The following is a 23,045-nucleotide window of genomic DNA, read 5'->3' as shown; positions in this document are numbered from 1 at the left end:
TTGGCATTCATATCGCTCTTTAGCAATCACGTCGTGGCCAGAAAGCCGTGTTTAATCTAGACCAGAATGGACTGAAACGTGATGAAAAATTTGTTTGCTGCAAACGTCCCCCTTAAAATATAACCAACATACTCCACATCAGCGAAGAGTTTAAGCACTGCACTGCTTTCGTGCAGCTGTAATAGGCTACGTTGGTAGCATGAACAAAACTTCGAATAGGAATGCATTGACGACACGGTATCGTCGGGTCAACATAGTACGTCGCTGATTAACAGACGGGTCATTGGGCTGAATCTCGTTACCAACTTGCAGAATGAACTTAATCACTGCTTTTTTAACTCTTTACGTGTTGGCAGAAACAACATGTTTCCTATTTCGAATGTTTGCAGATTGTAGAATAACAGAATATGCTCATTTTTGGCGCGTATCTTAGGCTCCAAACCACTGCGATTGCACGCGCCGCGCAGAGCGATCACCTGCTCGCCGCTTGAGGAAGAGGCCGCGTGGCGCTGGAACGACCGAATACTTGGCGCACTGTAAGACATTCAAATACTCATTTTTTCCGAAGGCAATCGTAACGTGGAATGCTTAGCCGATTGATATTTTCCAAACTGGAAATGATGATGTCTTTTACCAAAAAGTTGAACGTTTTTTCATCCAAGAAAATGAGGTTACTTGACAGTGATTGTTACCGCCTGTTCCACTGTTTTTGTTTTTTGTGTTTTTGCTTCTTATTGTGCTATCTATACGTACGTGTGACTTTACCCACTCCTGTACGAGCCTGAAGGCTCACAGTATTACTAAATAAATAAAAATTTCCTGCATGTGAATTGTTACGAACGGCGATAGCCCGTCTGGATTAGCAACGGCGACAGCAGGTCTCGCCTGCTGGCAGCCAACACTTATTCTTTTTCGGGTTGGCTCCGAGCGACGCGATGGTGATCGGTTCCACGCTTGCCGCCAAGGACCACACGGAGTGGACCCAGGTGCCAGCTGGTTACAATCAGCAAGCGTCGCCCGGTTGCATTACGGGACCCGAGAGAGCGGAGGCCTGAAAGACGACGCTGCAGAGAAGGAGCGGCAGTTATCTTCCCCAATTATCGTGACTATGTTAGGGGGGAAAAGGGGCCTTGTTCCCTGTGGAAGATGGCGTTCCGAAAACAGCGGAGGGCTAGCCGTTACCGTCCGCAATCTTCGAAAGCATCTCAAAGGACAAACGAACCCTTGCCGCTTCTCTACCCGACCTTGCGATCGAGCCTGGCGCGTCGGCTGTCATCTAATGAAGAACAGGTGTCAGCAGTGCGGGCGAACCTTCCACTGGCCAGATAACATCGCCTCCCGTAGTCGACATGAACCCGACGGCATCCTCCTCTCTCCTAGGCTCGACATGTGACAGGGCCTGTGCCTATGTGCGGTGGGGTGTTTGTGCGCGTGAATTAAAGTTGCAGGCCACTCCCACCCCAGCGATGGCGTCTTAACCTGGCGAACTTATGTACGAAGAACGATATAAAACTCGACAGTGAGTGCAGTGAAAATCATCTTGCATTCGGAGAGGTCCACACTTTTAACTCTCATGCTTGTGTAAAAGTAAATAAACCCTACTGTACAGCTTCCCCCTTTAAAGGAATCCGACAACGTCATTCGGAGACGGGACCTGCGGGGATGAACGAGTCAGCCTACTCGAGGGTCCCTCCGTCTCCAACTCTAGTGGCACAGGTGGCGTTAAAGCACCATCCCCAACACTGGTGGCCTGCGATGGGGTTGGAGCACCATATCCAACAACTGGTGGCTGCGGTGGGATTGGAGCCCCATCCCCAACAGAATGTTCGGAGCCACCGTTCTGTTGTGCTAACTCCTTAATCTTGCTTTGCAGTTCATCTTCTGAGTGACCCAGCAAGGCAATGTCATTACCGGATCGTAAAGTACTGAGGTATTCGTCATTTGCTATTATCTCCAACTGCTCTCAATCAAGGCCTCGGAACATCTCCTGTAAACAGGCGGTTAACAGCATTGGCGAGATCGTGTCTCCCTGCCTAAGACCGTTCCTTATTTGAATTTAATTGTATACCTCATGGAAGACTATGCTAATATATTCCTGAATCTTCACACAAGACACATCCACACCACGATTCCGCAATACCTGCATACCTGCAGAGGTTTCCAGTAAGTCAAATGCTTTCTTGTATTCAATGAAGGCTACGTAGGGGTTGGTTATATTCTGCGCCAATCTCTATCACCTGATTGAGGGTGTGAGAGCGGTCAGTTGTAGGGTATTCCACAAGAAAGCCTGCCTTACCCGCCAATACGGCACCTCTCCTTCTTTTGCTCCTTCCATTATCTGTTCCTTAGAGCGGTTCGGGTGTTTGTTGTGACTTTGAGGCGGTCCCGTAACGCTCGCCACCCGTTTTGTGACACAGCGTTGCCAGCTCTCAGTCGGTAGCGAAGACTCCGAGTCAGGCATCGATGAGAACAACGAAAGGGATTTTATACATTATGTACAGAGCATTATACAGGACGAGATCGTCACAGGGGCCGAGAGCTAGCAGCAAACGCGACTGTTCTCGCACGGTGACGTCCGGCGAGGCTCTAACGCGTCACACTTCACACTCCACTCGGGAGCGGAACACTCAGCACGAGCTCGGAAGATCGGAGTCCTCCACAGGCGGCAGCGTTGGGGTTTATATAGCCCCGAGAAACGGTCGTCACACAAACGCACCAATAAAAAGCGAGCACCTGACAGCCGTCCGAGAGGTCCAACCAGCGACCGCGCTGGCCACCCGCTTCAAGTTTGCCGCGCGCGGTGACTCCCAGGGGGAAAGGGAACCGGCGCCTGGCTGTCTAGCACTGTTGCTCCAGAAGAGGGCAAATACGGGCTGTTTGGTACATGTTTTACGAATTGGAAAAACAGCGCAATCAAAGACGAGACACAAGAGGAGCACAAAACACCAGCGCTGGTGTTTTGTGCTTCTCTTGTGTCTCGTCTATGATTGCGCTGCTTTTCCAATTCGTATAGCAATGTTGCAACACGTTCGGACATGTTGCTCGGCGATGCTTCTCCATAAGGCGCCGCTGCCTAGCGGCGCAGCATCATAGCTTGTCCAGGGAGTGTTAGGGCGCTGCAGCCTTGCGGCGCAGCACCGGGCTAGTCCAAGGGGCCTGTCCAAGGGCGTTCGCAGGAGAATTTGTGCAACTTGTAAATGTGGAAACCGGGCTGGTTGTCCGGGCACAACAGCATACCCGCCCTCCGATAAGGCGCCGGGAAGACGAGCTGCTTCCACGTGGCTCGGATGCCACGCGCGCACGTTCGTCAGGCTCTTCGAAGTTCACGTCATGTGTCCGGACGCCAGGCAGCTTCACGTGCCCAGGTCCCACTCGCCGGGACAGGATCGCTGCTCACAGCGTTATCACCAAGGCACCTCGACCAGCTTCGCTCGGGTTGTTCCGATGCCCTCCCTTCTCGCCACAGGTCGTGGTTGGTCATTCTGCAGCTTGCAGAACCGACCGGCAAAAGGCAACACCCAACACAAGCAAGTGCCCTCTGTCTCCCGTCAAACACCAGACAAGGCCATAATCCAAATAAACCTAACTAAATTGCTGTCCCCTTTTTGCTCCCTCTGCAACAAGAGGCAGGTGTACGATCTGGTACACAAGGTTCAAACAACAATTTTGCAAATCAACAAAACGCCAAAATATCAGGAACCATTATAATCATCAATACTAATGAAAATAGAATGATCCCCTTGAAATCACTTGGACCGAAAACACACTACTGAGGAAACAAATGAGGTCATTCATTTTTGCCCCGATCTTCCTGCGAACATGACAGGTTGTCGCGAAGCGAAATAAGGTAAGTGACGAGGAGGTCACTGAAAGAAGCGAGGCCTAGAATGCACGACTTAGAGCATCTGCGTTCGCGTTCAACCTTCCCTTCTTATAACGGATGACGAGGTTGTGCTGCTGGAGGGTCATGCTCCACCTCAGCAAACGGCCACTTTTAGACGACATGTTACTTAACCAAGTGAGAGGGCAATGGTCCGTTTCCACAATAAACTTAGAACCGGAGACATAACAAGCCAGCTTCTGCACTGCCCACACAACGCAGGCGCACTCTTTCTCAGAGGTACTGTATGCCTCTTCCCTACCACTTAGTTTGCGACTCAAATACAAAATTGGTCGTTCATGACCACTAGCATCTTCTCGGCATAGCACCGCTCCCATGCCGCAATCACTCGCGTCACATTGAATGATGAAACCTTTCGAAAAGTCTGGTGCCGTCAGAACCGGCTTATGGCTCAATGCTCGCTTCAGCATTTGGAAGGCATTTTCTTTCTTCGGGTCCCACGTCACCTTAACGGGCTCAGACTTCCGAAGCGCGTCTGTTAGCGGGCTGGCAAGGTCAGAGAAGTCTTTCACATAGTGTTGGTAATATCCAGCTAAACCTAAAAAGGCCCTCATATCCGTCTTAGTGGTTGGCCGGGGATAGTTCACAATAGCGGCTACTTTGATGTCGGAAGGTCTACGCCGGCCGCGCCCTACCACATGGCCCAAGTAAGTCACTTCACCGCAACCTAGGTGACATTTAGCTGGTTTCACCGTAAGGCCTGCCTCTTTCAACCTGCTCAATACGACACGCAAGTGCTCCAGATGTGCTTCCCAAGTGTCCGAAAATATGGCAATATCATCGAGGTACGGTAAGGCGAACTCGCCCAAACCATAAAGCACTCTGTCCATCAGGCTAGAAAAACAGTACGGCGCGTTTTTGAGTCCGAAGCTCAACATGAGTGGGCGGAACGTTCCAAACGGGGAAACGAACGCGGCGCAGCGGCTAGCCCGTTCCGTAAGGAGTACTTGCCAATAGCCTCGCACGAGGTCCAGGGTAGATATATAATTTGACTTCGACACCGTCTGTACCCTTTCTTCCAGGTTCGGTATCGGATATATCTGGTCTCGGGTTATCGCGTTCAGACGCCGATAATCGGCGCATGGCCTCGGATCATTTCCCGTAACCTGGACGAGTATCAGGGGCGATGTGTAATCGCTCTCACATGGGACAATAACCCCCAAGTCACGCATGCGCTGAATCTCCTCAGCCATGATTTTTTTTTTTGCGCGGGTAAACAACGATACGGTTTACTGCGGATCGGTTGCTCAGCGATGTCGTGCTCTAGGACCGTGGTCCTTCCCGGACGGTTCGAAAAAACCTCCTTAAACTCTGCAACGATTCCCTTTATGTCCTCCTTTTGGGCGGCACTTAGACTCGCGTCCAACGCAAGGTGTTCCAACATTAGCTCTAAACCACATTCTTTCAAGTCAGCCGTCGTCAGGATTTCGGCCCCTTCCTCATCGGCAGCATTTACCGTCATGCTTACAATCGCGTGACGCTGAATGTATGGTTTCATCAAATTGCTGTGATGAATTTTGTTGGGCCTTCTCCCTAATTTAACTTCGTAGTTGGTATTGTAAAGCTTCGATACAACCTTTGCGGGCCCCTCCCAGTGAACCTCGAGCTTGTTTTTCTTCGACGGTCGCAGCAACATCACTTGGCTACCCACTTCAAAAGTGCGTTTTTTGCTGACTTGTCGTAGTATTCCTTTGACAAGGTTTGCGCCGCCTTCATGTGGTTCTCTACAATATCTTTTGTTTTCCCGAGCCTCTGGAGGAGGTGGAGGACGTAGGAGACTACATTTGGGTCGTCGTCACTGCCCTCCCAAGACTCTCGTAGCATGCGCAGCGGAGTTCTTAGGCTCCGGCCATATACAAGCTCCGCGGGGCTAAAGCCTGTGCTCTCATGGGGAGCAGATCTCAAGGCGAACATAGCTGCGGGAATGCAGGCCTCCCAGTCACAATGACGCTCAAAGCACAGAGCTCTCAATATTCGTTTCAACACCGAGTGCATTCGCTCTACTGGGTTAGACTGTGGGCGATGGATAGAACTGTGCACCACTTTAATGCCGCATCTTTCCAAAAAAGTAGAACTTAGGCAGCTGGTGAAGACGCTGCCGTTGTCGCACTGAATCTCGGAAGGGAACCCCACGCGTGCGAACATTGAGAGCAGAGCGCCTACGACCTGTGAGGAATTTACCTCCTTAAGAGGTATCGCCTCTGGTAACTTTGTCGCGACACACAGGGCGGTCAGAACATACCTACAACCGTTCGTTGACTCTGGCAGAGGACCTACAATGTCGATTACCATTCGCCGAAAAGGTTTTGTTATGACTGGCACCAATTTCGTCGGTGCCTTCCACTTGTCAGCGGATTTGCCGACTCTCTGGCAGGTGTCGCAAGAGCGCACGAATTGTTCGATATCCTTCCAACAATACGGCCAATAAAACCCCTGAGCCATTCTAGCCTTGGTCTTTTTTAAGCCAAGGTGCCCAGCCCACGCATTTTCCTGCGCGAGTTCCAGTAACTGACGGCGATATTTCCGAGGAATCAGAAGCTGCTCATATTTGCGACCCTGCTTATCCGTGTAGCAGCGGTACAATAAGCCCGATTTCTCGTAAAATGAAACCCTCTTTTTCTCCACCCCCAGTCTGACGCGCTTCATCAGATCGGCTATGGAGCAATCTTCCTGCTGCTCGCGAATCAGAGTTTCCTTTTCAACTGCAGCTAGCTGCTGCCAGCTGGCGGAAACTGGAGCGAGTGTGGAGCCCGCGTCACCTAACTGCGCCGTCGTGTCTACATCGCGACTAGCACTGCACGTGTCACTCCCAGTAACTTCCAGGCCACGCTCGCCCAGGCCAGCCTCCGAGCTCTGCATCTCCCGTGCCTGCTCGCCACTCAAATTACCTTGATCGGTCCGTGCGTCACCCCGCTGTTCGCTCACCGCCGCCAAGTCAAGTTCCTTCGACAGCTGACGCGCTTTGGATCGCGTGAGGGCCATGTACGCCACGTCGGCGAAGAATGATTCGCCCTGATCCTTCAGCAGCTGCTCCGAGCTATTTGAGAAGAGGTAGGGAAAATGCTCCGGGAGGGCGGCAGACACAGCGGCCTCTGTGTTAAGTTTCCCGAACTCTCCTTCAACGATAACTGTTGCGATCGGCAACATGGCCAGGATTCTGGTTCATCCGCTCCTAGTTCACAACGCCGCCACCACGGGCCGCATGAAGTTCAGCTCCTCCTCCTTCTCTTACATTCTTCCTCCCGGTTTGAGAGAGAGACGCTAGTAAGCTTCGCCCATTGTCCGCTTTGTGTGTCCTCCCCTCAAGCCAAGCTCCTCGGGAGGGGGGCACCCTTCGCGTTTCTGTTTTTTTTTTCCACCCAGCGTGTTCGAAACGGGCTGACTGTGCGGCTCCCCTACACTGTTCCTTTACTGCGGTGCAAGAAAAGAAAGAAGTCGGGTTGGGGTTGAAGCGGTGTACACTCCCCGTCTTTGTCCGACTTTGAGGGGCCATTTGTCAAAAACTACTGGCGGTATATATGCACATCACACAAGATATGGCTAAACGTTCCAGAATTGTGCCAAGGCCCAGCTATCTCTCAGTGACTCCAGAGCATAATGCGTGGAATAGAATTTTTTTAGCGCTGCACCCAACTTCTCCCCGTGGGACGGCCTGTGTGTTCATGGTTAATGGTGTTTTGCTGTACAGAAAATCTGATGACTGGTGACAGAACAGAACTAGCGGCCGTATAAGCATCAGTAAGAACCTTGTGTTGCGCATTTGTTTACACGTCAGTGTTTTTATTTTTTCGAAAGAGGTTGCAGTTATAACCTGACTCACCATAATTATCAAGTTTTTTCGCAACGGGGAAAAAAATTACGGACAACAATTAAGTCTACTGACGAGCTGTGAAGGAGAAAGCTTGCAGCGTGGTGTTCGGCTGCGGCGATGGCGTGCTGCTCTAATGCAATGGCCAGCCAAGCTGATCAGTTCACGCCGCCCGAATGGAAGTTGATGAAGGCGACGATACCCAAACCCAGCTCGAGCCCCTGTGCTTCCTTTTTTCGAGTTGAGTTGAGTTGTCGACAGAAGGACGAAAGGAAAAGCACGGGCTTGCTTACTGGCTCAATGCGGAGCCACGCCCAGCTGCCTGCGTGCTGATAGTAGGAGGTGAAAGATGGGAGTAAAGAGACAGAAGAAAAGCGCGCGCAATAGCCCGTAGGCCACGGGCCAATCCCGGAGGCAGTGCAATACAGGGCTGACCTGTGCCAGAGTGCGTTACGCCAAGCACTCCGCCATACTTTCAAAAATATGCGTAACACCCAAGCCTCAAGGGCCCATATGAGATATTAAGCCAGGTATGTGAATGGCATCCCCCTTCGAAAGCGGACCGGGGATTGAGCCACACCCGAATACTCGATCCTGTGCTTCCTTGCTATCGCTCCCCTTTATATTTCTCCTCGATATCATTTCCCTTTCTCCTCCGCCGGCTGCAGCTCGGGTGGTTAAGATATTAGATAGCAATTGCCACGGCCGGCAACATTATTTTCCTTCACTTTTGATGCGAAAGCTTCACTATGCTACCTCGTAACGATTTCGCGGTGCTTACGGTTTTGACCTTCAAGTGGGCCAGAGGTCAGTCCTCTCACGGCGTGGTTCGAGCGTCAACCGATATATGTGAGACAGTTACTGCGCCATTTCTTTTCCTCAAAACCAATTTTAGAAACTAACCTTGAAAGTAAAAATTGAAAATTGGTTTTTTGAGAAAGGAATTGGCGCAGTATCTGTCTTTCATATCGGCTGACACCTAAACCGCGCCGTAAAGGGAAAATGGAGGGAGTGAAAAAAAAAAGAAGAAAAAGGTGCCGTAGTGGAGGGTTCTGGAATAATTTAGACCACCTGGCGATGTTTAGCGTGCACTGACATCGCGCCCTATCCACTGAGCCAATGCGGCGGGTTCCCTTCGCGGGTGCGGAACCCACTTCGGAAAGTATTTTATTTACGAAACTTAATTTTTCTTTTTCTGATTAGGTCACGTGGTTTTTCCAAACCTCTGGGGAGGACAACGCCTGATTTTCCTCCTTATGAGCTGCTATGCTTTCGCAAAAATGAAAATATGCTGCCTTCCACTTACGAACGGCGCTGATCATTTTACCTAGGCTGCTTGCACACAACATGTGTTTCCTGCATTTATACACAAGTATGGTGACAGGTTGCTCAGCGTACAAATTATTGAATAATACCATTTAAACGTGTAACCATTTTCGGGATGCGCTTGTATAGGAATTGTACCTGCATGCACGTGACTTTCTGGCGCCCTAGTTCACTGCCTTTTTCTGCATGTGTGTATGTGTGTGTGTTGGGCTGAGTGTGTGGGTGTGCGCGCGCACGCCACGGTAGAATCCATTGCATGCAGTGGCGCAAAAACGCGGAGCTCCCACTTGGCTTGTCGCAAGTTTGGCTTGGTTAGGAGGGCGAGGGCCGGCTCAGGATGTGAAGCTTTTAAGTTCCATGGCTGATCACCGACCTGTCTTATGACGTAGGGATAATGTAAACAGTAAATTCGAGAATGTAACATGCAACCAGATCCCTCGGATTTTTTTTTCATCACATTACTCCGCATGAACATGTCCAGATATCGAGAACCACACGCTCGAGACAACACAGGCTTTTTGCGCGCGTGGTTTTCTTCCACCGGCCTTGAGGAAACGCGCGCGCCCATTTTCATACGACAGTAATTCATGTCCCCATAAAAAAAAGACATGCTATGCTAAGTGAATCGTTTATCTTCAAGACAGTCACGTTTCCATGCCCGCCCCCCAAGTCGCCACGTGCTCGTCGGCCATGGCGGCCTCGTCGACGGTGACGTGCGCAAGCAGTCATATCGGAAAAGAGCGGGCTTTCTGCGCACCTATTCGCTCGCGTCAGCCGCCGCCTCATCAACCGTCGTCGGACGACGTGCGAAAATTATCTGGTAGGTCCACATTGGTGGCGCCACCCTGTCGTTGCTGCCTCTGAACACGCTTCAGCGTTTCGTTAAGCAGGCCCGCTTCTCGGGACCCGTTGGTATGCCCCATCCTCTGACTTCGACGCCGTCGCGGCTTAGACGCGGCGTCTGCTTGCCGCGTCCGCGCTGACCATGCGCTATGCTACGCTATCACTGCGGTGGTTTCCTTAGACGGGCGAAGGGGGGCGGGCGGTTTCGGGAAAACGTCTTGGCTCTTTTCCTCTGGCTCGGTCTTTGCCTTCGCCGGTCTACGCCCGCTTGCCTCGCCATGCACGCTTCCTGCTGACGGGGATTAACAGTGAAATCGCCGCATCTCGGCGCCGGGCTGTCGACAAACCCTCGGATGGTTCGAACCTCGGCTTTTTAAGCCCTCGTGTTGAAGACATCCGGGTCAGTGGCTGCAAACCATGGATGTAAGAAGCGGGAAGTGTCCCCAGGGAGCGATTAACATTCTTCCCTGTCTGTTGGATGTGCCACGACTCAAGTAGAAGCCTCCTGTGCGGGTTAGCTTCGGTTTCCAGTACATTAGTGCCGTCAACGTCCATTCGGTGGTCGCATGCCTCGCAGTGTTCGGCCGCAGCGCTGCGGTCACGGTTCATTTGTCGGACGTCCGCTTTGTGTTGCCTCATTATTTCGGCGAAGTTCTTCGTTTCCCCTATGTACGATTCCGGGAAGACCGAGCAGGACATTTGGTATACAACCTCTTGGGCCCTTTCTTTTGGGTGACGGCCGTTTTGGGGGGGGGGGGGGGGGGGGGGAGAAGGCGTCCGATGGTGGTAGTCGTAAAGCCACTCAATAGACTGTGCGTTGTTAGCACCCTTCTTTACCGAGAATGCGTGCCAGCGTCTCGCTCACGCCTTTCACGTATGGAATGCAAAACGTTTCCACTTCTGGCGTGTTTCTTCCATGCACATGCATATGTGTTCGCCCCGGCTAAACCATTCTTATTTTCTGAGAATTGAAAATTGTCCACCCACCCCTTCCACCAATGCAGACACCTTTGCTGCGTTTTCGAAGCTGATTTCCCGGACTTTGGGACGTTAAACCTCGTAAAACCAAACGAGTGAATCCCCCTACAATAACGACCAAAATAATGTTATGGTCTGATACATATTTCCTTGTTCTGTTGTGCGAAAAACTTTTTTTTGACTGTCGATATTTTGTTCACTGAAGAGGGCTAGGTCGGGCTGGTTGGTGAATGTTGACGCAAACGACTGGACAGCATCAACGGTACGGAAGAGAATACAGACACCATCGCATATGTATGTGCTCTTCTTTTCTGTCCCGTCTGTTAGCGCATTTCAGTCGTTACCAGAAACATGTATTTTTTCTTTACCTATATTCATAATAATTCGAAACCATTCCGTTCGCAGGCAAAAATGCGATACTCGCACACCCTATAAAGTTCTCGCTCTGAAAGAACAAAAGTCACTGGCTTTTTTCCTCCTCTCTTAGTCTGTCCAACAGCCATTTCTCAGGCGCCAATACACGCCGCGAAGGCGGGGCAAGACCATGTGGATTGAGTACTGAGGAGAACAGAACGGCGTCAGAGGCATGTAGTAGTAGTGGTGGTTTTATTGAAATAATGACGAAAAGGAAGGAAAATATTTTCGCTAGCCCCGGCATATGCCATCGATACTGAAGCACCAGAGCTGGGGCAGCGGATAGCAGGATAGCAGGCAGAATGGGGAAATGAAATGAAAGAGGTAGAAAAAACTGTGTTATACTCTGGTGCTTCTTTGTGCGGACGGAAAGAATTTCGAGGCGTGAAGAAAAGAGGTTGAGGGGCGCTGAACGGACAACTTAAACCGCGAAGAGAAGTTCTGGGAACCTGGAAGAGCTGCAAGCCATGAAGAAAAATCCCCCGAGAGCGCCGCTGTACTTCGACTGCCGTTAACCGGACCTTGCTTCCAACACCTGCTCGAGCGCACGTGAGCTGGCGCCGATGTATTTGGACGGCGTCTCCAGCAGTGGGCATACGTAGACCGGTTCTGTCGTATGTTAAGAGCGCCGACTTTGGGCGCGTGCACCCAAAAACGGCCCTTGGAGCACACTTGCAGAATATCGAGCGTCCTCTACAGTTTGCCAGCCAAAAACCCTCGTTTACAGACGGCAATCTCGCATTCTTGTACGAAAAATGAGTTTGGAGAGGTCCCTTTATCTGTATGAGAGAGTAGACGTTGAAAGGATGTGAGGAGCGGGTCGAGATAGGTACTCGTCAAGAGAATTCGGTCATTCTAGCTCTTAGAGGTGGCGCGGTGGTAGTACGGTACTGCGGACGAGGCGGTGATGGCGCCGATGCCATAGCGTGAGTCTTTATGGAAGCAAAGCGGCTTCTTTAAAAATCACACCAAAGGTGTCACAACGTAGAGTCTAGATAAGCAGCAGTAAATGATTCTTGGTCATTAATACGATCCTATGCTTGAGTTTGGCTGCTTTACAGGCTAGAAATAAATCTTTATCGATATTCGCATGTAATCGCTAGTTCGCAAGTGCCGCGCTCGCAAAAACCGCGTCGTTGAAACTTGCGAACTTAGCATGGTGAAGTGCGATGAACACTTTGAAGCGTAATTATTTTGCGCGTTCACTTTCTTTTTCTTTCGGCACTTATCCGAAAGCGTAAATAAACTACTTTAATGACCCAGACAGTCTAACGCTATGTTTCGTGCCTACACGAGTGCGGCCCTTACCCGCGTAAATGCGTTATGTGTATTTATTGTGTGCTGGCCTTATAAGGATACCATTGAAAAAAAAAAATCAGCAGTTGGTAACAATGGCCATTCCGCAGCGTAATATTACAGCAGTGATCAAAATCAACTTTTTAATGTTGGACTGCATCGAACAGCCAGAAACATCAAAATCCTTGAGCCTACAATTTCGACGTTGATTGACTGCTTGTTTAGGTAAACAGAAAAGTTTTACAAGTGGTCTACATTTTCTCGCGGAGGAATTCTGTTCGGTGGCCCTGAATGTGCGCGTAGCTTTACTGCAGACTAATTTCCGACTATATATAGTCCATCTGCAGCGTACGTTGGTCGCATATATGCGGTAAAAGAAGAGGCAACGTAGCTGTTGTTTGAAGCGGCAGCCAGGGGTCATTCGAGCTTTATAGTACAGTCGAAGTTAGCGCTGAAAATGTGTTTTTGACTGGCGGGGGAAAACGCTGTGATCGAGTGAGCAGACAACGGTTGCCAAGAAGCGTTCACAATTATACAACCACTTTACGCATTATATCCGAGAAATATATGTACATTGTGAAGTTCTTGCCATTCATGTCGCTCTTTAGCAGTCACGTCGTGGCCAGAAAGCCGTGTTTAATCTAGACCAGAATGGACTGAAGCTCGATGAAAACTGTGTTTGCTGCTAACGCCCACCTTAAAATATTACCATATACACCATACTATAGCTAAGTGTTCAAGCACTGCACTGCTTTCATGCAGCTGTAATAGGCTATGTTGGCAGCATGAACAAAACTCCGAACAGGAATGCGTTGACGACATGGTGTCGTGGTTGTGTTGACGACATGGTGTTAATCAGCAACGAGTATGTTGCTGATTAACAGACGGGTCATTAGGCTGAAACTCGTTACCAACCTGCAGAATGAACTTAATCACTGCTTTTTGAACACATTACATGTTGGCAGAAACAACATGTTTGCTATTTGGACTGTTCGCAAATTGTAGAATAACAGAATAAGCTCATTTCTGACGCGTATCTTAGGCTCCAAACCACTGCGAGTGCACGCGCCGCGCAGAGTGATCACCGGCTCGCCGCTTCAGGAAGAGCCCGCTTTGCGCCCCCACCGTCGCTGAAACGATCGAAAACATCATTGTAACCTTTCGACAACTTCTTTTTTACAGCTGGTGACGACCGTCGGGGCTTCATGTTCCCGCAGGATAGGAGGCAGCTCCCCTAACTCGTCCGAAATTGATTTTGGTGGCACTGTCTACCTGTGCCATGCGCTGTGCTTTTAACAAGGCTGGTGGAATTCCTTAGTTTGGCGGAAGGCAGTAAAGAATCTTCTGCAGAAATTCTGATGTCTTTTTTGGGAGATTTTTGTCTGCGTGTGGAGAAACCCTTTGCCAGGACTGACACATTAGCGGTTGTAAGTTTTTTTTTGTGACAGCCTGGAGGCAAGAGTGCGTCCATGACCTTTCCGGGCCGTTTTCGCAGAGGCGCCGACTATGTCGTGCAGCTCGTGCTTCGCACCATAGGGAACAGAAACATAGCGCATCCAAAAAGCAACCATGGACTGCGCTCCACGATTCGAGGAAAAGTAAAAGGAGAAAAAACAAGAAAGGCAGGCAAAGGCACAGCAGGAGACCCCTCCCCACTGTCCTTTTCTTCCTCCCTCTTACCACCCTGCTACCGGCTGCCCGTGTAGCTCTTGAAAAAGAATTTCTCCGTACCTATGCACCTGCTCAAATCATCCTTGGCCCTTTCCGTTACCGCCTCTCCACATTCTTCATCCGTTTGATGCTGCGTGTTGTGCGTCTTGTTCCCGTAGCCTTTTTGGAAGGAACAGTGCTGAAAATTGTGCCCTAAGGGTAGGATGGAATTCAAGCAAGTTTTGGTTAAGACGATTCCCAATTCTTGCATATTTGTTTTAAAATCAGCGAAAACAGCAATGACACATCGCTTTGAGCATGCGGCTCGAGGACGGTGTGTGATTCGTTCCGCAGTGTCGCCGTGTACCCACTGATTTCCAATAGGTAGAAGTTTTTTCGAAGCCTGGCGCTTGGTTTCTTTGAGTTGAAGTGCTCGGAAATTGGTCTTCCACCTAACATTGTGTTGAAGAAAACACTTCAACCCATTGCGCTTGGTGCGAGGTTGCCAGTGCGCCATTAAAACTCATCATCAGCAAAAGAAAACATTTCTAGGCAATGGATACCCAAGATTCTTCACTCGATGTATCATCTAAAACTGAAAAGGATGCAACGAAAACAACTCGATATGCTTATGCTAAGGACACGCTGGTGGCAAAAACGCGTATGCCGTTAGTACGTAAAGGGTGTCTGCGAAACCTTGGCCAGTGTTCTCAGAAAGGAAGGGATGCAAACTACACACAAGCCGGACATCATTATCGGAGGCCTCCTGTGCCCCTTCAAGGACAGTCATCCCACCCCAAAAAAGGCCTAGAGGCGCCAACTCGAATGGCCCTTCCTGGGCGTACGCTCTCAGCGTCCGCGCTCTTAGCGTAAGCCGAAACCGGTCTGCGCATGCGCACTGCAGGAGACGCCAGCAAGCCTAGGTGAGGCGTCCGTGCTAGATGTCGGCATCAGCGCGCGGGCGCTCGTGTACGCGTTGGAAGGGGAGTCCGGTTTATAACAATGGAAGGATCGCCGGGCTCTCGGTGGCTCTTTTCTTCATGGCTTGAAGCTATTTCAGGTTCCCCGAACTTTTCTTCGCGGTTTAAGTTGTTCTTTCATCGCCCCCCAACCCATTCTCTCCACGGCTTGAAATTCTCTCCGTCCGCTCGACAGGGGAAGGGAGCCAGCACCAGGAACATGGAGATGCATGGCACATTTAAAAGTCGCTGGATCGTTCCGTGGAAACGGCTCCCTCTTCTGACTCCCGCGGTTTGTGCGCTTAAAAAGCCGCGCTAACTCCCCGGGAGTCACACATCCAAGAAGTAGTAGCTAAAAATGTTGCCGGCCCAGCGATTGCTATCTAATCCCTCAAGCACTGGAACTGCAACCGGTGGAATTAAAAGCAAAGAGAGAGGATAGCGAAAAGTAGATAGGAGAGCGGCAGAAAAAAAAAACGAGGGTAGGTTGGAACTTATGCAAAAAAAAATATGTTCGCGCCACTCGTGCGAAAGTGCTTATGGGTATTGTTGCACATATTCGCAACACGGTAAATTCACTGCATATTCAGGGCCGCGAGCATGTAGCGTCCTGTCGCTAATGAATCGCGCTAGCAGCGCATTGCACAAACGGGTTGGGTGGAGCGCCGAGTCACCGTACTGGAGAAAACCAGTAATCTTTTAAACATCGTGTTATCCGACAATAACTTCTGTTCATTTCTTAGCAGATTTAAATTATAATCAAGAACATTTAACTAGAGTTTGACTCTTGATTGCTGCTCTGGGTAACGGCGTAGTTACTGGCTTGCCGAACTGATGGCACACTCTTCAGAATAGTTCCTAGCATGCCACTCTATGAAGTCTTCGTTAGAGGTTCATCCTTCACGTACATCTTTGACAGAATTGCCGAAACTAGCATCGATTACAGCAATGGTAAACCCCTTCTCGACGGCGAACGATCGAATCGTGAGAAGCACTTTACCAACCTAGACAAAAATGTGAACTACCACACTACTAATTGTTACATTGGACAAATAACCTACTGGCATAAAACGCAGCATCAGGTTTGCCGCCTCTTATGTGCAACACATGCAACATTCACTTCAACGCATCCTTGCTGCACTTGCACCACATCGACAAAAGATTGGAAGAGCTTTCTGCTATTGAGGCTAATAACATGAGTGTTGAAATGTAGACATTAAGACACGATTTTACAATTTTGAATGCACAGTGCAAGAACCATATACAAGTATCGGTGAGTGAGCTCTAAGTATGAGCGTCCGGGAATTACAAATTTCACTGCTTGAACGAAAGTACCTGGAAGCTTCATTGCTTTGCACTGTTATTGCGTACGCAATTCCACTATCACCTATGCCGGTGTGGTCACTGTACGCGCTTAATGAAAAATGTACCTGTCAAGCCAAAGAGTCTTCTTATAATTTCCTCTATATACCTCATAGAAGGCACACGCTTCCTTGTAGCATTTTATGTAGCAGCCCATGGCCATAGCCTCCCTCCGATGGGGGCACTTTTGATAAAACTGCGCATTCGTACGGCAGGCTCAACCTCCCAAAGCAACCTACCAAAGCAGGGACACTGTAGCAGGGCACGGCCGGAATCGAGCCGCCTCCGCTTATCGAGCCCGGCCGCGAGCAGGGACGTGTGCCTTTCCAACGCACCGAGAGAGGGCGCCACACGTTTCATGAAAAAGCTGATGATGCATGATCAATAGTGAAATAGCGCAGGAAGACTTACGCCATTGAAATGTAAAATACCTTATACTTCCTTAAAGGTAGGACATTACCCTACGTGAACCTGCTAGAGCTTGCCGATATATTTTAAAATAGGGCTGTAGTGAGCGATAAATTGAAGTCAAGTGGGGTATTTTTCAGGACCTCGCCATAGGCTCCATGCTGTCATAGATCATTGCTCATGGCAAACGCAATATGTAAGCTACATCGATGAAACTCGACTAAATGAAACTTTAAGATGCATTTAACATCTAGGTGAGAGAGCTAATTTCTAACTGTTATGCGCGACGAAATATCAATTTTTATTTTTCGTCGTCATTGAGTTACGCGCCGCCGCGCCGCCGGCTGTCGCGAGATGGCGCGACCGGTTTTTCGAGGCGCATGGTCCAGAATCCTGGGGATGACAGACACTCTCCTCCTCGGCCACTTGCCGTATCCAAGCGCATTCTCCCGTAAAATCGCTCGAAGAGACGAAAGACGGGTGGACAACGTCCATAGTTCCTGCCGAGTCCCGAAGTGCTCTGCACTTCTTGCTATTTACCATAATTTCCTGCATATATGGCTCCAATAGTCGCATGTTTTTGTTTGTTTCCCGTATTGTTGCAAAAGCAATTTTCTCTTGGCAGTTCGCCGCGATATGCCCTTGCTTTTGGCAGTTGTAGCAGGTTAACGGCTTTCGTTTTTTCAAAAGAACGCGTCGCATCGTTTCGCTGCTTGGGACCATCGTTAGCCTTCTGAGATGCATTCTGTCCTTCCCTTAGAGTTTCTTCGGTAAGGGACTCGTCTTTCCGAGACTCGCGACGGGTGATTTGCTTCCGTTCGTCGGACTTCCTGGAAAAACCATCTCTCCTATCGGTTTTTTCTACGCGCACTGCCGTGCTGTGCATGCTGCGGCGGGTGTAATACTCTTCCGCTAACTCTGCTGCCTTGCTTAGCTTAACCTCCTTTAGCCTATCTTGCAGCCAGAGCCTGATATCCTCATCAATGCAACGGTAGAACTGCTCTAGCGCGATGCACTCGATGCTTTTATCGCGGTCGTCGAAAACCTCTTCGCCCTTCAGCCATTCCACCAGGTCGGCTGTTAGACGAAACGCGAAGTCAACATTCGACTCCCTGCCCTTTTTTGCATACCGGAACCTCTGCCGGAAAGCTTCGGGCGACAATTTGTACTTCCGCAGTTGCGCTTCCTTCACGTCACTGTAGCTTTCGAACGCCTCTTTCGATAAGCAAGTTATTACGTTCGATGCCTCCCCAGGAAGCAAGGCTGACAGATTCTGTGCCCAGAGAGATCGCTCAATGCCATTCCGTTCGCACACAAGCTCAAATTTTACGAGGTATTTGGCCATATCCTCTCCGACGACAAAGGGTGGAAGTTGATCGCGTATTCTTGGACCGTCAGAAGCGAGACTAGGCGCCGGCGAGCTAATTCGGGCCTCCAACTCTTTCATTTTAAATTCGTGCTCGCGACGTTTCTCTTCCTTTTCCTCCTCGCGACGTTTTTCTTCCTTTTCCTCCTCGCGACGTTTTTCTCTCCTTTCCTCCTCGCGACGTTTCTCTTCCTTTTCCTCCTCGCGACGTTTTCCTTCCTCCTCGCGCCGTTTTTCCTGCTGCTCCCACAGTTCATTGATATCCGCCCAGGCCTCTTCGGCTTCCTCAGCCGTTACGTCCCCAGTCCTCATGACCTCAAGGATCGCATTCTTTCTTTTTGCTGAGCCCAACTCAATGCCCAACTCCACACAAATTTGGAGAAGTTCTTTGACCTTGCACTTCTCCATCGTTCACACTGTCCTCTTGCTGTTTACCCTTTTTGAATATACTTGCCGTACGCTACTATAACGTTACTAGTGAGACACGCGCAAGTATTTCACACACTGCCCTGTTTACCCCCTCAGCATCCCTTGGTTTTCAAAACACTCTTACTAGGCTTTAAACACACAAGGTTAACGCAATGCTACACCAAGTCCTTCTCTAAGCTCCTATAACCTGTGTCAGAGAAAGTCTGGTGTTTGAGGTAAACTTCAGGCACTCACCGCGCCGAGGTAGCTGATGCCGGTCAATCCCGTAGCTGCCATCCAGTGTTGTGACTTTGAGGTGATCCCGTAACGCTCGCCACCTGTTTTGTGACACAGCGTTGCCAGCTCTCAGTCGGTAGCGAAGACTCCGAGTCAGGCGTCGATGAGAACAACGAAAGGGATTTTATACATTATGAACAGAGCATTATGCAGGACGAGATCGGCACAGGGGCCGAGAGCTAGCAGCAAACGCGACTGTTCTCGCACGGTGACGTCCGGCAGGCAGCAGTTTCTCGGGGCTATATAAGCCCCAAAACCTCCCCAGGCAGCAGCGTTGGGGCTTATATAGCCCCGAGAAACGGTCGTCACACAAACGCACCAATAAAAAGCGAGCACCTGACAGCCGTCCGAGAGGTCCAACCAGCGACCGCGCTGGCCACCCGCTTCAAGTTTGCCGCGCGCGGTGACTCCGGGGGAAAGGGAACCGGCGCCTGGCTGTCTAGCAATGTTGCAACACGTTCGGACATGTTGCTCGGCGATGCTTCTCCATAAGCCGCCGCTGCCTAACGGCGCAGCATCATAGCTTGTCCAGGGAGTGTTAGGGCGCTGTTGCCTTGCGGCGCAGCACCGGCGCAGCACCTGTCCAATGGGCCTGTCCTAGGGCGTTCGCAGGAGAATTTGTGCAACTTGTAAATGTGGAAACCGGGCTGGTTGCCCGGCACAACAGTATACACCCAGATGCGTGAGAGAGTTACTGCGCCAGTTCCTTTTCTGCGAACCACTTTTGATTTTTTTCTTCATTTGGCTGATCGAAGTCTAAGGTTATCCGGATTCTATTAGCGGTTGCCCGAGTAAATACAGCGGGCAGAAAGGTGATCGGTCTGTAATTTTTCAAAGCCTCGGCGTCTCCTTTCTTATGAATTAAGATAATATTAGCGTTTTTTTTAAATATCGTGGCACACTGCCGGTCGTAAGGCATAGCATACACAGGCAACCTAAATTTTCTAGAACAATCTCCACTCCATTAAAATTGCCGTTTGGGCGAGTTGGTGCTACAAAATTCGAAATGACCAGCGCGGAAACAGATGGGGACACGAGAAGAAAAAACACTGACGACAGGACGGGCGCTGACTAACAACTCTTTATTGTCGAGGAACACCCAGCACAATATATGCCAAAAACCACGTAACAGTCAGGGGGCCAAAGATAACAACCTAATCCACAGTCATCAAGGGGCGGCCAGCACATGTATGAACCAGAAGGAAAAAACCGCAAAAAAATGAAAAAGGGGTGAAACGTAATGAAGTGAACATATCAAAAAGCACTTTAACCAGCAAAAAAAACAAGGAAAACACACGTGCCAAACAACATCGTGGCCAAAGGGTGGCGTCAAGAACACTTTAACAGCAACAACGAGCGAGTCTAAAAGGGCCGAAACAAACGAAGCAAAAGCAGATTCAGAAATCTAAAATCAGATAAAATGTCATAAAACCCTACGGATGCCACAAACAACTAAAAACAAACAAATCCAACACAAAATGGAGCAAAAAAAACTTGTCAACGTCAAGAAGGTAACAGTTAAAACAGTCTACATGTAAAACACAATTTGGACGATTATCACTTATGAGCCGCACCAAAAACCTGAGGAGAAGAATGCGCACAGGCTAACATAAGAAAACTTCATGAGCCAACGGGAATTGGCACCAGAACATGCAAAATCAGGAATCTTTAGGCATGGTCAAGGAAGCGCACTTCTTTCTCGTGCAGTGAAATTGAGGGCGTGCTTACGCAACTTTCCCCTGCCTTAGCAATAAAGTAGGCCTCAATGACCTCCCTTTCTGTTTTGTTCTTTGATGTTGCTAAGAGCCTTGCGTTCTTTAATATAGGTTTACAATTGTGGCGAGGCTGGTTGCAGTGGTCAGCTGGATTACTTCCAGATCCTCTATCTGCGTTGAGGAAGTGCTCCCTGGCCCTGACATTAAAGCATCTTCCCGTCTGGCCCATGTACATACTACCGCACGTTAGGGGTATCTGATAAACAACCCAAGTCCGGCAGTGGGTGTACCGTTGCCCGTGTCTCGTAGTGCAGGTCGCCTGTATTGCCTTGTTGTTCAAGACACGTATCTTCGAGAGCTTGCACGGTGCGGAAAAGACGACCTGGACGTTATACCGTCCTGCCATCTTTCTTACGTTGTGGGACATCTTGTGAAGGTACGGTGTTACGTTTCGCCTACGACGCGCGGTATAGCCGGCGCGGATGCAACGGACGCCGGGGCTTCGTTCAAAGTGGCGGTCATTTTGACCAGTTCAGTGCTGCCGCAACGCCTCCCGCCAAGCGCGTCCAGGCAGGTTTCAATGCCACGTGTCTTCGTGTGTGCGTGTGTGTGTGTGCATGTTGGTGCCCACGCTTGTCAAAGCGCGGCAGCCGGGGAGAGGAGCTCCCCAACTGGGAGGCGAGGAGGTCTGACCGGCGCCGGCCCGGCGGACGCGTCACATCACGTTTCAACATGTCCGTGCGTCGCCGTCTCGTGCGCCTCCTCCCGAGCCGTTCCTTCTTGCCCTCGACTCCGAGGGTATAAAGGCAGCTGCCCCGGACGCCAAGAAGAGGCTTCGATTTTTTCCGTCGAGTAACGTGGTCGCCCTGACCGGCTGCTCTTTTGCGATGCTAGAATAAACAAGTTGTTCTGTTGGCAGTCGACTCATCCTTTGCCAGGACCTTCGGATGTTTCCAGCTGAGCCCCAGGCCGCCAGGCCAACGCTACCCTTGGGGCTTGCGACCCATTTGCAACAACTGGTTGCCAGCGGTGAGATCGCGACAACGGAGGCCAGCAGCGAAGATATGCGGTCAACTGTATGCTGAGCAGCACAACGACCATCCGGGAGCAGTGCAACGAGCCCTGTCTGATGACTGGTTGCCTGCAGCGGAACGACTGCGCTGAATTCTTGGCTGCGAGGTTTGGTGAGTGCGGGACTTTCTTCTTCTGAGTTTTGCCAGGCTTTTGTTAGTGTCAGAAACAGAGCTGGTAATTGTGGTTGTCGTTGCTGCCGGGTTAGTTTGCGGCAAGACAATAATAGGCAGTAGAGAAAGCAGCATTCGGAGCAGCCATGGATTGGAAGTCGTTGCGCAAACCGAAATTGCTGGAGCTTGCAAGAGAGTTGGGTCTGGATGTCTCAGACAAACTCAGAAAACCAGAACTGCTAAGGGCTATTCTTGAGTTGGAGGCTGAGGATGACGAGCTGTCGGAATGCCTTGAGACCATTGAGGAGAGGGCAAAAAGACAGGAGCGCGAACGTAAAGAGCAAAAAGAGAAAGACGAGCGCGAACGTAAAGAACAAAAAGATAAAGAGAAAGAAGAGCGCGACCGTCAACACGCTTTGGAAATGAAGCGTCTCGAGGTAGAGATGGAACGCGCTCGCAATGGAAGTCAGGCACACGGTGCAGGAGAACGAGTATCGTACAAAATGACTGACCTAATGCGGCCGTTTAAGCTTGGAGAGGACATTGGTTTGTTCCTGGTTAACTTTGAGCGAACGTGCGAGAAGCAGGGGTTCTCTCGGGAAACGTGGCCACAGCGCTTGCTCACTTTGTTACCCGGCGAGGCGGCCGACGTAGTCGCTCGCTTGGAGAGAGAGGAGGCAGAGCATTTCGACCAAGTGAAATCGAGTCTGCTAAAAAAGTACAGGCTGTCAGGGGAGGCGTTCCGTCGGAAGTTTCGGGAAAATGAAAAAGGCAGAAGTGAGTCATATACAGTTTGCCTACAGGCTTATGTCAAACATGCAGGAGTGACTCAAAGAAGAGAAAGCGTTTGGTGACCACGAGAAAATTCTGCAGTGTTTCGGGCTGGAACAGTTTTATAGTCGGTTACCTGAGAACGTGCGGTACTGGGTCTTGGATAGGCCAGACGTTAGTACAGTGGCTAAAGCCGCCGAGCTAGCCGAGGAGTTTGTGACGCGTCCGGCTCGCGGAGCTAGGGACGGTCAAAAGGGTGAATTTGGCTCCAAGTCTGAGAGGCCGAAGTTCACACCCATGAGAGCAAGGGGGGACACACGTAGTGCGGATGTGAGTGAAAGCAGTCCGACCGAACGTAA

The 23,045-nt window shown here is 50.2% G+C and overlaps 2 protein-coding genes across 7 annotated transcripts in view; both read right to left on the bottom strand.

Annotated features, from left to right (window-relative positions):
* LOC144106417 (N-acetyltaurine hydrolase) overlaps nucleotides 1-23,045 on the bottom strand; it is an 891,210-nt gene that overhangs the window by 315,536 nt on the left and 552,629 nt on the right. The gene's annotated exons all lie outside the window — the stretch shown is intronic.
* LOC144106416 (uncharacterized) lies at nucleotides 5,439-18,719 on the bottom strand. The gene is given in 3 exon segments (XM_077639221.1): nucleotides 5,439-7,049; nucleotides 17,352-17,627; nucleotides 17,629-18,719. Coding segments are annotated over 3 exon segments (2,880 nt in total). The 3' UTR covers nucleotides 5,439-5,536.

The sequence above is a fragment of the Amblyomma americanum genome, chromosome 10 (genome assembly GCF_052857255.1).
Source record: "Amblyomma americanum isolate KBUSLIRL-KWMA chromosome 10, ASM5285725v1, whole genome shotgun sequence".
Taxonomy (NCBI): domain Eukaryota; kingdom Metazoa; phylum Arthropoda; class Arachnida; order Ixodida; family Ixodidae; genus Amblyomma; species Amblyomma americanum.
Note: the sequence above shows the minus strand (reverse complement) of the source record. Positions and strands in the feature narration are given on the sequence as shown.